The following is a 14,153-nucleotide window of genomic DNA, read 5'->3' as shown; positions in this document are numbered from 1 at the left end:
ACGGTTTTATCAAATTTTCCAATTACAGATAGCACCTCGCGGAAATTACCCCTGTTTGCTGAATCCTCATCTTCAATGTGGCCTCGGTGTGAGATCCCCTGACAAGCAGTGTAGCGCAAGCTTTCCACAACATTTTTGTAATATTGGTCTTTTCGGACCATCCTGGGCGTTCATGCTTAAAAGTCACCCAGGGTGCTAGCAGCATGGCTAGCAGCGCCCTCAGTAGAGGTGAAGGGTTGACTTGGACCAGGACGTTCCTCTTCAGAATCAGAATCCAATACCTCTTGCATTTTTTCTTCCTCTTGAACATCTTCTTCAACTCGAGGAAATTTGCGGATCAAATACCGATCCATTTTCGTGATTTTGTGAACGCTTGACTTAGAATTGACCGATCGCGAGGATTACTGTTACTTAGCCTACTACCCATTGAACAATCACGTTCAGGCGCAACGTGTCTGTGTCGTGCTACGTGAACAATCTGTTCATTTCAATCTGTTATTTTCTTTTGTGATTAAAATATTATTATCACACAATACATTTTATTAAGAACTCAGAATGAAATTATATAACAATAATAGGCCTAAATAAACCATTATTTTCTTGGGGGTGCTATGGGGGTGCTATGGCCAATCTAGGGGGTGCTCTAGCACCCCCTAGCCCCCCCCTGGCGCCGCCACTGCCTCAAAGCGTTAATATGCGACTCTACTCAAATGCGCCCCCTTAGTAAATACCTTTTTATGTTTACGACCGCTATTTTACGCCAGAAATGGGCGCAATCCTGTTAGTAAATCAGGCCCTAAGTGATCAGAGTATCACAGATGACCAATACTGTGTCATTTAATGCACCGTTTATTATTTCAAGCATATCTGCTGTTGATCGTTGGTGTCCACATGTGTAAGCGCATCAAAATTGCCCTTCTACAGAGTTGCAGCTGATATGAAAATGTGATCATAGAAAATGTTACAGGTTCAGTAATGACCACTACTGACCAAATTAAAACATAAACAATTGTATGCATACAGTAGGAGTAAATATTGATATGGCATTACAAATGTGTATTGCCATCAAAAATACCCAACATACAATATTTTATCAAGTACTCATTTCAAGTAACACAGGATTGTGAAACAACGGCAAACATACCAAGGTGTGTATGCATTCTTGATACAGTACATCACATTACTTACTTTCTTAGGAAGGAAGGACGTCTCTTCTCTTTTCTGTGAATAAGGGACAAAGATACATGGCAAGTTACATGAAATGCAAATCTGCCAAACCGCATTAAAAAAAAAATTGGTGCACATCCTTAGGTAGACTAAAATCTCTCAATTAACTAGCAACATGTTCAGATCAAAGCATTACCCACACAGACAGATATACTCTTATCTGTACACCATTACAAGATCTTAATGAAAAACATCAACCATGTTATATAACCAGTCAGGGATGGAAATTAGCCCCTGCTACTGGTCAAATGTAGGTGAATTTGCTAATTTGATCAACCTACTTCTCTAAAATGGCGCGTAAACAAAGGGGGACATTAAGAAACATAATTGATGCCATTCAATCGTTCCGTGGAATGTGTTCACAGATCAAATGGTCAGGACATGAAAGGGTATTTTCAAGTTATTAAACTTTACGAGCTTTGAATGCATAAATACATAGATTTAATGTAGGCTAATGTCTTTATTTAATTAACAATAGCAAGGCTATTTGTTTAAATTCTTTGTTGTAGCCTATACGTTCATTTCGCAAAGAGTTCATTTGTGCCGACTACTTTTAACAAAATGCATTTGTTTGATGAATAGCATTTTGTTTTGAGTTCTATTGCTGTTTAGAAACTAGATCATTATATGGCTGTTCTGTTCTATGGCTGTTCTAAACATAAAACCTAAGACATTGCTAATATCTAATGCACAGTAGTTTTAGCGCATGTAAAAGACAGCAATAAAAGTTATACTTGGGATTGATATTTCGGAACCACAGGGAAACCTTTTAACTATAAACCGTTAGCGACTAAAGCTATAACACTAAGTGGAACAAACTAACCAGAGCATATAAAGACTTAGCGCTACCTTCCACGACTACCTGTGGAAATATTATATGACAAGAAACCCAGTCATAAACGTTTGGGTTTTGTTGCTTTTAACCCCGTTATACTTGACCGTGATGTCCATGGCTCTGTTCCGATATCCATACCCTCCGTACCTACCAGTTCCTGAACGTTATCATTACCTCAGACAACCTGTTGGAGCCAACAAGTAAAATGTACCTTCACTATAGCATTATTTAAGAAAGCCACACACGTCGACGCTAGCTAGCAATCGGAATTGTATTACACGTAATTAACGTTACATTCAACTGTAGACGTCACTCATATCACAACTTACCTTTGCTGTGATGCACCAATAAGAAACGATATTAATATCCGCAATTAATTCTGTTATTTAAGACAACGATATACGATATAAATCTCTAGGCAGATTCTCCAACCAGTTGTGAGCTGTAAGATCAGCAATGTGGGAGGAAGGCATGCAGCGCGCCTTCCCTGGATACAATTCTGCTGAGAGATATCATACAGAATTGGACCAAACAGCTGAGCATCGAAATTAGTCTACATATCACACCTGCTGGTCTCTAGTGGAGACTAGAGGAGGGAACCAGAGCTGTGAACAATCAGAGCTCAGACTTCACACCTGCTGGTCTCTAGAGCAGAGGTCTTCAACAGGGGGTCCGCGACCCCCAGGGGGTCCGCGGAGGTCTTGCAGGGGGGTCGCGAAATCTTTGGTTGATAAGACAATTTTTTTTAATATTTCTTAAAAAAAAAAAAAAAAAATCCGAATCAGAATTGTATTTATTCCTTTGAAATTCACATTAACATAAATCCAACATATTGTAGCGAACGGATAAATTGATCGAGAAGACGTTATCTTTCAGTCCAATGCACACATTCAGCTAGGAGCTCTCTCAAGCTGGGCACCGATTCACTCACAGCATCTTTCATGCAAAAACAACGGCACAGGTACTAGCCAATCAGATCGCGTTTATGCTCAAGTCTAAAGAGCGCGAAGACGTTATTGAAAAAAGCATTACCTTTGTAGAAACAATAAAAGTAGAACACATATCTAAAACCAAGCGTATGGAAAACATGGATCGTTTTGTAACTCGTCCAAAAAACTCAAGCGAGAGAGAGATACCATCCACCTTAGAAACAGGTGAAGGGGCTGCACCTGCTGCTGATGTAGCAACAAACAGTAAGCGCAAACGAGAGAAAACTCGAAAATATTCTGAAAACTACCTAAAGTTCGGATTTAGCTACAAGGAGACAGATGGCATCGAATTGCCAATGTGTGTAATTTGCTCAGCTGTATTGTCAAATGAGTCAATGAAGCCATCTAAGCTGCAGCGTCACTTGGAGACCAACCACGGTCACTTGAAAGATAAACCGGTTGAATTTTTCAAAGCCAGTAATAAATCCCTCCAAGGTCAGCAGACACTGATCAGAAAGTCGGCCAAAGTTGGTGAGCTAGCTTTGAAGTGCTCATATCAAGCTGCTCTTAGGATTGCCCACAAAAAACAGCCATATACTCTTGCAGAGGATGTTGTATTACCTATAATCACTGACATATGTCAAACAATGTATGGTAAAGAAATTGACGTTAACAAGCTAAAATGTATTCCGATGTCCGACACAACCATTGCTCGCCGTATTGACGAGATGGCCTCTGATGTGAGGGAGCAACTGCTAGGGAAGCTGATGTTGGCAGATGCGTTTGCTTTACAGTTAGATGAGTCGACTGATGTTGCAAAGGACGCCCAGCTTCTGGCGTTTGTGCGGTTTGTGGATCAGGATGAAATGCAGGAGGAATTCTTGTTTTGTAAGTGCCTTCCTGAACGCACTACTAGTTCAGAAATATTCAAAGTGATCGATGTGTTTTTCAGGGAAAACAACATTCCGTGGTCAAAATGCATTGCCCTGTGCACCGACGGTGCAAGAGCCATGTCTGGAATGAAAAGTGGCCTAATCGCGCTTGTAAGGAAAGTGGCTCCGCAAGTGATTTGGACGCACTGCATGCTACATAGGGAAGCACTCGTTGCAAAAGAAATGAGCGCTGAATTGGCAGATGTCATGAAATTGGTTGTCAAAGTTGTAAATATAGTCAAGAAGAGTGCTGTGCAAACGCGTTTCTTCTCTAATATCTGTGCTGCTGAGGGAGAAGAACACACTGGGCTACTGTACCATTCTGAGGTTCGTTGGCTTTCACGTGGAACAGTGTTGTCGCGTGTGTTCGAATTGCGCAAATCTATTCAGGAGTTTTTACTTCTCCAAAAGCACACAGAGCTGGCTGCACTTTTCAGTGACAATGTCTGGGTCACCAAACTTTCTTATCTTGCTGACATTTTCGCTGAGTTGAACAAACTTAACAGTTCCATGCAAGGTCGCAATACACATGCCAATCAGCTGTATGACAGAATGGAAGGCTTTATCAAAAAAATCAGAAGATGGAGGGAGCGCGTCGGGGAGGGAATATTTGCCATGTTTCCATCAGTGGATGAGCTGGGGGATTCTGCTGTGCTCTCGCCTCCCGTAACACGCACAATACTTGCGCACTTGGAGGCGCTCGAAGGACAATTTGGGAACTACTTTTCTGAGGCGGACTCCTGGCGCAGGGATAAGGCATGGATACAGTTTCCATTCAGAGACAACGCAGCAGACAGCAGAAGCCTGACAGTGACAGAGGAGGATCAGCTCATCGAACTCTCCACTGACAGTACGTTCAGAAACATGTACGAGACCAAACCACTCACACAGTTCTGGATCTCTTGCCAGAAAGACTTTCCACAATTGGCATCAAAAGCAATGATGAGCCTTTTGCCCTTTGCAACAACTTATCTTTGCGAAAGTGGATTTTCCTCACTCACCTACCTGAAAAACCAATACAGGTCAAGGCTGCAGCCTGAGGCTGATATGACCCTCTGCCTGACAACGTCCATCCGTCCAAGGTTAGATAAGTTGTGTGCTACACATCAGGGTCAGACATCTCACTAATGTGGGAGTATGTGTTTCAATGTTAATTTTTTAAAAGTTAAATTCAATGTTAAATTGTTTTAAGTTAAATTCATTGTTCAAAAATGTTAAATGTCAATGTTAAAAAATAAAAATTTTAATGAATATATTAACCTTTGTATTATTTGAATAGCTTAGTATTGAATGCAGAATAACAGGGTAGCTATGTTTATATGGCTCTAGGCCCGGTATATTATAAACACAATTTTATGCAATTTATATAGTAGGGGTCCCTGCTCATCTCGCCATCAGTTTGGGGGTCCCTGGCCTGAAAAACGTTGAAGACCCCTGCTCTAGAGGAAGCCAAGGAGGGAGGTTTACACACTGCAAACACACACAAACACACAGAGAGAGTTCCCACAGCCATCCTATGGATTGGATCACTGTGCCCATGTTTAAACATAGAGTGCATCTAATGTACTTCATATCAGTAGTGTACATCATTTTGTAGTAGTATAGTAGTTTATCTATTTTGGGCTTTTATGCCTTTATTTGGACAGGACAGTGAAGAGTTGTGGACAGGAAGCGAGGTGGAGAAGACATGGGGAGAGGATTGGGAGAACGACAGCAGGCCAGAATCGAACCTGTGTCCCCACGGGCAATGAAGCCCATAAATGGGGGGGCTTATTGGCTTGCGCCTCAGTGTCCCCCTGTAGTATAGTAGTTTTAATAGGTTGTTATCATGAATATCCAATTGGTTATACTGTTTGGTAATATTCTACCCACACTGGTTGTTATACTGATTGTTAATAGTATACACACACACACACACACACCTAAACACATACACGCACATAATGCCTGTGGAAATCAGACTCTGTCCCATCTCTCCCTTCATTTCTCTAACTGACTGGAGATTCTCTCCTCACATTTACCTCAGTATGACCAGGATTCAGGAACATGTCATGTCTACAAGGTGTGCATATCGCCATGTTGTGGAAATCACCTTAAATGAAACAGGTGAGACAGATCTTCGGAATTCAGTTAAAAGTTTATTATCGATAAAATTACACGTATGCAGAACGTCAAATAGTACATAGAGGAATTAATTTACCTCAGAACACTTCTCTAGATCCAATATAACCATCCTAGTGCTGTCTATGACATTGAACTCAAAATTTGTGATATGAATAAGATGTGAATGACAATGATCTGTTACCATATCTGTTCAACTGACTCGGGTCCTTTTGCTTATCAACCTACTAGAGACCTTCAGTGGGACATGTGTACACTGAGTACCAAAGAAGGGAAAGACTCTCTCATTGAAAGGGTGTGTGAAAGTGTGTAGATGTGTGTTCTTATCAGGGTCAGTGAATGACAACTTTCCGTTGCCCCAGTCTAGCTGCACTCTGATCCTCTGGGGTTTCTGCTGCACTTTAATGGGAAAACCTTGACCAGCTAATAATGCGGGAGACATTGCTCTATATTCGCCCTGATTGTGCCACACATACCAACATCCACTTGAAAGGCCAATATCTCCCTTCCTCTCAGCTACCTCGGTCATAATACCCACATCCCAATGCCTGTTGTCCCCAACCTCCACATCCCAGCAGTGTGTCCCTGAGTTAAAGCTCTCAGAGCCCAGGATGTTGACCCACTCATCAAATCTCTCTGGGTTGTCAGGCAGCTGCTGTGCTTCTTTACTGTACATCACGCTGGTCAGATCCTCAGACAGGATGAGTGTTGGGTAAATAGTGTTGGGATCCAGAGTCACAGGAGCTACAAAGAGAGAGAGAGAGGGGACACATGAGAATTCAGTCAAGACTTAATTGTTATTTCCATTTGTGTGTGTGTGTGTGTATGTTTTCAAACTACTCAAATTGGTTTACTAACATTCACACCAATTCAAAATTGTGTTAATTGGAAAGTTCACTATTTGAAGCCAAAGTGGATACATGGGTTAAAAACACTGAACATGACACCACCCTGTGAGGGAAAATGCTTGTCTGGGAATTCCCCGCCCCTTCACTGCATTTCATTTGCTCAGTTAGTCTGGCGAAGTACTAAATGGAGGTCCACTTCACTCACGTAATTGGACAAGCCTTTAACCAATCAGACCAACGATACTATACAACGATACAACGATCGGTAATAAAGCAAACACATCTTTTTTCTGTATGAATTGTTCCAGAGCAGGTTTCTGTTCTATTTTCAAAGAAAACTTGCCTTTGAAATCATCCAAGACAGCCGCGAGAGCAGTATATAGTTTTGCTGTGCTTTCTCTTTGCTTTCGGTTTTGTTACCTTGACGTGGTTATTTTAAATCCGCCAATGGCGTGCCGGGTAGCCAAAAGCCAGTTTGTGATTGGTTCCAGAGATTCTGGAAATGTTGAAATGAACGGCTATCCGAAGTTTGCCAGACCCACTTCAGAGGCAAAATCAAATTGGCCGGAGAAGAGGGGCGGGACTTCCCAGACTAGGAAAATGCAGCTCTTCAAAGAGAAAGAAGGATGCAGTGCAGTGCAAGGCCTGCAGTGATCTTCAAAGAGAAAGAAGGATGCAGTGCAGTGCAAGGCCTGCAGTGATCTTCAAAGAGAAAGAAGGATGCAGTGCAAGGCCTGCAGTGATCTTCAAAGAGAAAGAAGGATGCAGTGCAAGGCCTGCAGTGATCTTCAAAGAGAAAGAAGGATGCAGTGCAATGCCTGCAGTGATCTTCAAAGAGAAAGAAGGATGCAGTGCAAGGCCTGCAGTGATCTTCAAAGAGAAAGAAGGATGCAGTGCAGTGCAAGGCCTGCAGTGATCTTCTGGACCAGTGTTGTTATATCAGTTTCAACTCGAAATGGAATTTATTGTTAAGACAATTTTGACTCGAGCTGACTCAAACCAATCTGCATTCACTACAAGAATAGGTCACGTAAGTACAGAAGTAGAAAAGATGTTATTATCATACAAAATTAAGTTTGAGCAAAAGAATCAGGATAATATAATTTGTCTATTTTGCTGTATTGTGATATTCATTCCAACATACAATAGAACATTCCCAGCCCCTTCAACCACCTGTTCCCTAACCTTACACTCATAATGAAGCCAGAGCTATAACCTCTGTTATGGACTTAACGGAGTTGAGCAAAGGGCCTGCATGTCACACCAGAGGCAGGATGAAAGAGTATGAGGAGGTTTGATCACCACTCCAGTCTCCAGCACTGGACTCACTCCTGGAACTCCATGCTGTAGATCATGGGTCGGGAACCTATGGCTCGCGAGCCACCACTGGCTCTTTTGCTGACGGCCGGGGCTCTCGGAAGAAATGGGTTGGAGAAAAATTCGGAGAAAAAAAACGTGTAATCAATGGATCAGCCTAGGCCTAGTAGAAGGCTTAAGTAACAGTCAATACTAGTTATATTAAAATGACAAGGCTTCGTGGCAAATACGTAGGTCTATCTGAGTTATTTAATTGAACTCCCTGCATCCCTGGTGTTTCTATCGCGATTACGAAATAGAGGTTGCCGACCTGACCTCGTCTGGCATCTGGGTGGGCAAGTTCAAATCACTGAACGATCAGCTGGAAGGAATCGCACGTCAGCGAGCACAGCTTGCGAGCAAACACAAGTGGACTGACATGGGAAAGCTTCCATCTCAAGACGAACTGCTTCTAAAAACTTGGAATGAACTGCCCATTAAATACCGCACATTGAAATATGTTAGTATTGCTGTTCGGTTCCACTTATGCATGCGAATGATAAATCTTTCTCGCATATGAAAAATATAAAGACGAACCTGCGCTCGCGTTTAAACGACAAAAGCCACAATGCTTGCATGAAGCTTCACCTCACTGAATATGAGCCAGACTACAAGGCCATCAGCAAGTCTAACTTCATGTCGTTGTTACGCTGTAACGTTGTTAACTTCTGTCATTTCCCAAAGCCATTTACATTTCAAGTTACTAGTACAATAACTTTTAAAACTAGTAGAAAATGTATTTAAAAGGCACCCAGTGCAACTTTCGAGGCTTAAAAATAAACATTCAATTTCTAGTCTTTTTTACACGTAGTAAGTTTCAATAACTCCATACTAGGGATGCAAATGATTAATCGACTTTAGATTAATTGTCGATCAAGAGGTTGCTCGATCAAAATGTATTAATCACGATTAATCGCTAGAGGGCGCTAGCGCGAGAGATCGGTTGAAAACAAATGTTCTCTGTGTAATGCGGTATTGAAATACAATAGTTCCACTAGCTCACTCAGTTATCATTTGAACACCGTGCATGCTGCTGTCCTTCATGGCACCAACAGTTCACCTGGTCAACCTAAAATCACAGCTACACTGTATTATACCTTCTCTCTCTTACTGCCGCGAGTTAAGGCTTATAGTCTTAAAACTCAGGTTAGATATTAGCTCGTTAGCGGGCTAGCTCACTGAGACTTAATAGAGTTAGCTACCTAGCTCGTTAGCGGGCTAGCTCACCTTGCTATGAACGTGAATATCTCTGTCTACTCCCGCGCTAACGTGTGCGCGCGAGTTTGGCTCATGAGAGTTAGTAAGTAAGTATGAGTTGAGTTGGCTATTTAGCTTGATAGCGGACTAGCTCACTCAGGCTTAATGATTAGATACCTAGCTCGTTAGCGGGCTAGCTTACCTTTGCCTGATGGCTTGTCATTAAGAATGTAACTACTCTATCCCTCACTACCGTGAGCGCGAGTTAAACTTTAGAGAGTTGTGTTGGTTATTAAGCTTGTAATAGCCTAGATGCAGTTTCTTCATAATCTATAGGCTCAATAATATTCTGTTTGGCTCAATTTAATTTCTTCTATTCTTTTTTGTTTTATGTCTGTTTCAAATGCAAGAACTGAGCCAGTCCATCATTTATTTCTTTTTTTAAATTAATGAATGGATTTTGTTATACCATAAAAAACTTTTCTGCTTTCTTTTCCTAATGCATAATTACTTGAGGAATGTATAATAGAATAGAATAGAATTATCATAATGTAATGTAATATAATAATAACTCAACTATTTAGCTGGTATTTTTAAAGGTCCTATTGAAGCACTGAAACTCAGGTGAAAAACGCCGCTTATCAATTAATCGAAAGTCGATCGATAACATTATCAACTAATGATTAATTAATGAATCGATAATTTGCATCCCTACTCCATACCATTACATATCGAAATTCAAGGAGCAGAGATGAGACATCGTTGTGTGGTGAGAACTGATAGAAAATCCATTTTCTTTATTTATTGGTGCCGCAATAAATAAAGCAGGGTTCCAGTCAATGGAAAAATTGCCCCTCCCCACCGGCGATTGTTGTTGTTTACGATTTTCTATCAGTTCTCACCACACAACGACGTCTCATCTTTGCTCCTTGAATGTCGATATGTAATGGTATGGAGTTATTGAAACTTATTATGTGTAAAAAAGACTAGAAATTGAATATTTATTTTTCATTGAATGTTTATATAAAGTTGCACTGGGTGCCTTTAAAACAACTCTGTTGAATAAAAGTAACTGTTAGTTAAATATCCAAACTCTTTCTCGTAACTGTCTTTTGGTGGCTCTTCTGAGATACAATTTTTTTTTTTTTTTAAATGGTAAAAGTGGCTCTCCAGGCAAAAAAGGTTCCCGACCCCTGCTGTAGATCAACATGATGAAAAGGAAAAAAGCCTCCACCTACATGGGATGGGAGCTGATCTCCCTGCTGTGTGGCCTCATGTAAAACCTGCTGAACAGCAAAGAGCTCAGCCTGCAGCTCAGAATGTCTGTGGCGTCAATACACCTAAACAAGACTAAACGAGAACTGTGAGCAGAAATGAGAATGTGTGTGTGTGTATTCTGAATAATGTCCCTCATGGCCCCTCATAATAATGTGCAGCATAACTCACTGTATTGAACAATCTCTTTCATCTTCTCCCAGACTCTGAACTTCAGGTTGCCCAGGTGTTTTGCCACATTGATCAGAGCTGCTGAAACCCTCTCTGGATCCTGCAGTTTGCACTGGACTCTGGAATAACATTCAGGAGTCAGTGCTGCTGTGGGTTTGGGTTCAGAACCACAGAGAAGAGAGAGACAGGAGGCAGATCACTCACCTCTCCACTGTGCTCTTGTAGTTCTGTGAAATTAAAGAGGAAGTTGGGTTAGGCATCATTGCTCCACATCTTAGTCAAGTCTATCAAAAATATTTGCTCATGTTTGGATAGCCTGAGTGTCCGTTGTGTGTGTGCCCAAAATGATCAGAAATAAAACAACCAGTATTTAACCTTACTAAATTAGGTTAATAATAACTTAAGGGGAGTGTGTGTGTGTGTGTGTGTACGTGTGTGTGTGTGTGTGTGTGTGTGTGTGTGCGTGCGTGTTTGTGTGTGTTTGTCAAATAGAGGGTGTGTGTGCTCGAATGTGCTTGAGTGTGCACTGTTAGGAGTGCGCCAGAAAGAATGTGTGTGTCTGTGTGTGTGTTCCTTATTTCCACGTACATGTGTGTGAACGTCTGTTAACATACATGTGATGTGTGTGTGTGTGTGTGTGTGTGTGTTCCTTATTTCCGCGTACATGTGTGTGAACGTCTGTTAACATACATGTGATGTGAACAAAGGACGAGTCTATGTGAAGCACAATGTTTTCTCCTTGTGTGTGCAGCTATGTTAAGAGCAATATATGAGTAATCTGTGTGATTTTGATGCCAGGTTAGAAGAGGGAAATGGCTAGTAATGCATGCAAGACTGTCCTCTAGTTCAGGGGGCGAAGTAAAGGTGACATCAAGCTGAAGTTACATATTGATTAGAGGAGAGGCTGACTGTTTACGCAAGTTCCTGATTAAAATCACACAATGGACACATTCCAGGTGTTCCAACTGTTTGTTTGTGTATGTGTGTGTGTACATGTGTGAGTGTATGTTGGGATCTTTCTCTTCCTCATCTCATCATAAGCATGAGGTTTACTCTGTAGACTCCATAATCAGATGTTGGTGTTAGAGGTTCACTAACAAGGATAAAGCATGGGCCCTACCTGCAGGAATGTGATGTCATCAGCTCCAATCTCCTCCTCTATGGCTCTGATTGAGTCTGAAAGAGATGAGATCTCTCTGCTCATCTCCTTAATCTTCTCCTTCATCATCTGCCTCTTCTGCTCCTCTTCCTCCCTCAGTGCAGCTAACCTGGCTGCCTCTTCAGCTCGTAGAAACTGGTGAAGGTTCTCAAACTGCTCCTTGATCAGCCTCTCTGTGTGTTGGGCCTGGACCTGTAATAGCACATGTCATCACATAAAGGTGTCTTAGTTGATATATGATATGAGTTTATGTTATATGTAGCGTTGTTTTAAAAGAAACAATACATAACTCTTACTCTTATGTGTTGGGCAGTTGCATCACTGGTTGTTTTAACTTGTTTAAAGTTGTCCAGTTTCTCCTGTAGGAGCTTCAGTTTGATCCTTAGTTCTTCCTGTTATGAACACATAATACAATAACACATTATTAGGTATTAACTGTCAACATTTCTCTATACGTCTCGATGTTTGGCTCAGTAGCTGATTGTGCTGATTGTGATCCATTAGATGGCTCTGCTCTCCGCAGTGTTAATAGTGCGCTGAGGATGACATATTTACATATACGTTTAACACACACATATACTGTACATATTGTGATGAACGAGCATGTATATTTTATTTCTACTTCTTTGTTTATTTATTTTCACACGATAATATATGTTATTTCGTCATGTCGTCAATGGGGGGTTATTTAGAACACTGGGTGATTAAAAATGAAGAGGTCACGGAGAGGTCAACCGGGGAACTGGCGTTGGAGACAAGCACACAGACCGGGAGCGTGGGTTTCTCCACCGTTGGACTATTAAGGACTTAACCTTTTCCACACGGATTACTCCAGATTTTCTTCTTTGGATATTTGTTCTTTGGATGGACATAAGATCACCGTGGACAATGGACAATACGCATGTGGTGGTCCGTATTTTGTGAGTAATGCGTGACAATTTGTCACCGCAATTTTTGTTTGTTTGTTTGGGTTTAAGAATACAGAAACGTTTGAGACACTTATGAGCGTGAGACTATGTTTATTGTGAAAGACAATCTGAAGACTTAAGGTAAACGTAATAATATATATACACATTAAGATATAATAGACTTCATGTCAAGGGAATCAATAATGAATTTAACTATTTTGCTTTGTTCTTAATAATAAAAGCTCTTAGTTAAATGTGAAATTGTTTATTGTTTTATGCCCATCAATAATGTTAAACCATTTTTTATATAAATACATTGTTAAGTGATTATGAATGGTTTATGATTTTTTTTTACTTTTTTTTACATTACATTCTAAAATGGTTACAATGAAACCATTTATTTCGGTAATTTTGATATCTTGATCAAGGTGATTCCAACAGTGTTCAAGGCAATATGATAACTGTAATTGTAAAAGGTGTTTTTGTACAGTAGGTACAGACTTATGGAGAGGAGGTCATGCAAGACGGTTCATCGGTAGAGAAGAAAGATGACAAAAGGGACATGATGACATCTAGTGGTTTGAGATGAACACTACAGCAACCACACGACTAACAGCTGAAGTGGGTTTCTGAGTGATGTTTTACCAAGAAAATCTATATGGTTTTCCAACGTCATTGACAATACGAAAACAAATAATGACAACTTATCCTACCTTACGCTCAGGTGCTGCTTCACTGATAGGACTGAAGTTGTGGTTCTTGTGGAGTTTTGAGTCTCGGCAGACCAAACACGCAAGCTGTTTGTCATCTCCACAGAAAAGCTTGAGTTCAGAACGGTGCAGACTGCAGACTGGTTCTCTATGACTGTTCTCCTCTCTCTGTTGAAAACTCTCACACAAGTTCTTTAGAACCAGGTTGAGAGGATACTGCTCTTTTGAGCACCTTCTCCTGCAGATTGGACATTCCCTGGAGCCTTTCGTTTCCCAGAACTCCTGCAGGCAGCAGTAACAGATGCTGTGAGTACATTTCAGAATAACAGGATCCTTGTAGATATTCAAGCACACAGGACAGGAGAAATCCTCTTCTGAAAAGGACTTGGAAGCCATTTGTCTGGTAGTTGCAGTTGCGCTCCAACTATGCCTAACAGTCTTTGCGTTCACCTTTGTTTGAAAACCCGCGAAAATTCACTGAAATA

At 41.0% G+C, this 14,153-nt stretch overlaps 1 protein-coding gene across 1 annotated transcript; it reads right to left on the bottom strand.

The window, feature by feature from the left end:
- Positions 1-6,237: 6,237 nt before the first annotated feature.
- Positions 6,238-14,064, bottom strand: LOC308367149 (zinc-binding protein A33-like; the record flags this gene model as incomplete). The annotated part of the gene is made up of 6 exons (XM_080840963.1): positions 6,238-6,788; positions 10,892-11,010; positions 11,096-11,118; positions 12,012-12,242; positions 12,347-12,442; positions 13,672-14,064. The coding sequence occupies 6 exons, from the start codon at positions 14,062-14,064 to the stop codon at positions 6,238-6,240; spliced, it is 1,413 nt and encodes a 470-aa protein (XP_080697089.1).
- Between the last annotated feature and the right edge of the window lie 89 nt (positions 14,065-14,153).

The sequence above is a fragment of the Sprattus sprattus genome (assembly GCF_963457725.1).
Source record: "Sprattus sprattus genome assembly, chromosome: 6".
Classification (NCBI taxonomy): domain Eukaryota; kingdom Metazoa; phylum Chordata; class Actinopteri; order Clupeiformes; family Clupeidae; genus Sprattus; species Sprattus sprattus.
The sequence above is the reverse complement of the archived record's forward strand: the minus strand, read 5'-3'. Positions and strand labels throughout refer to the sequence as shown.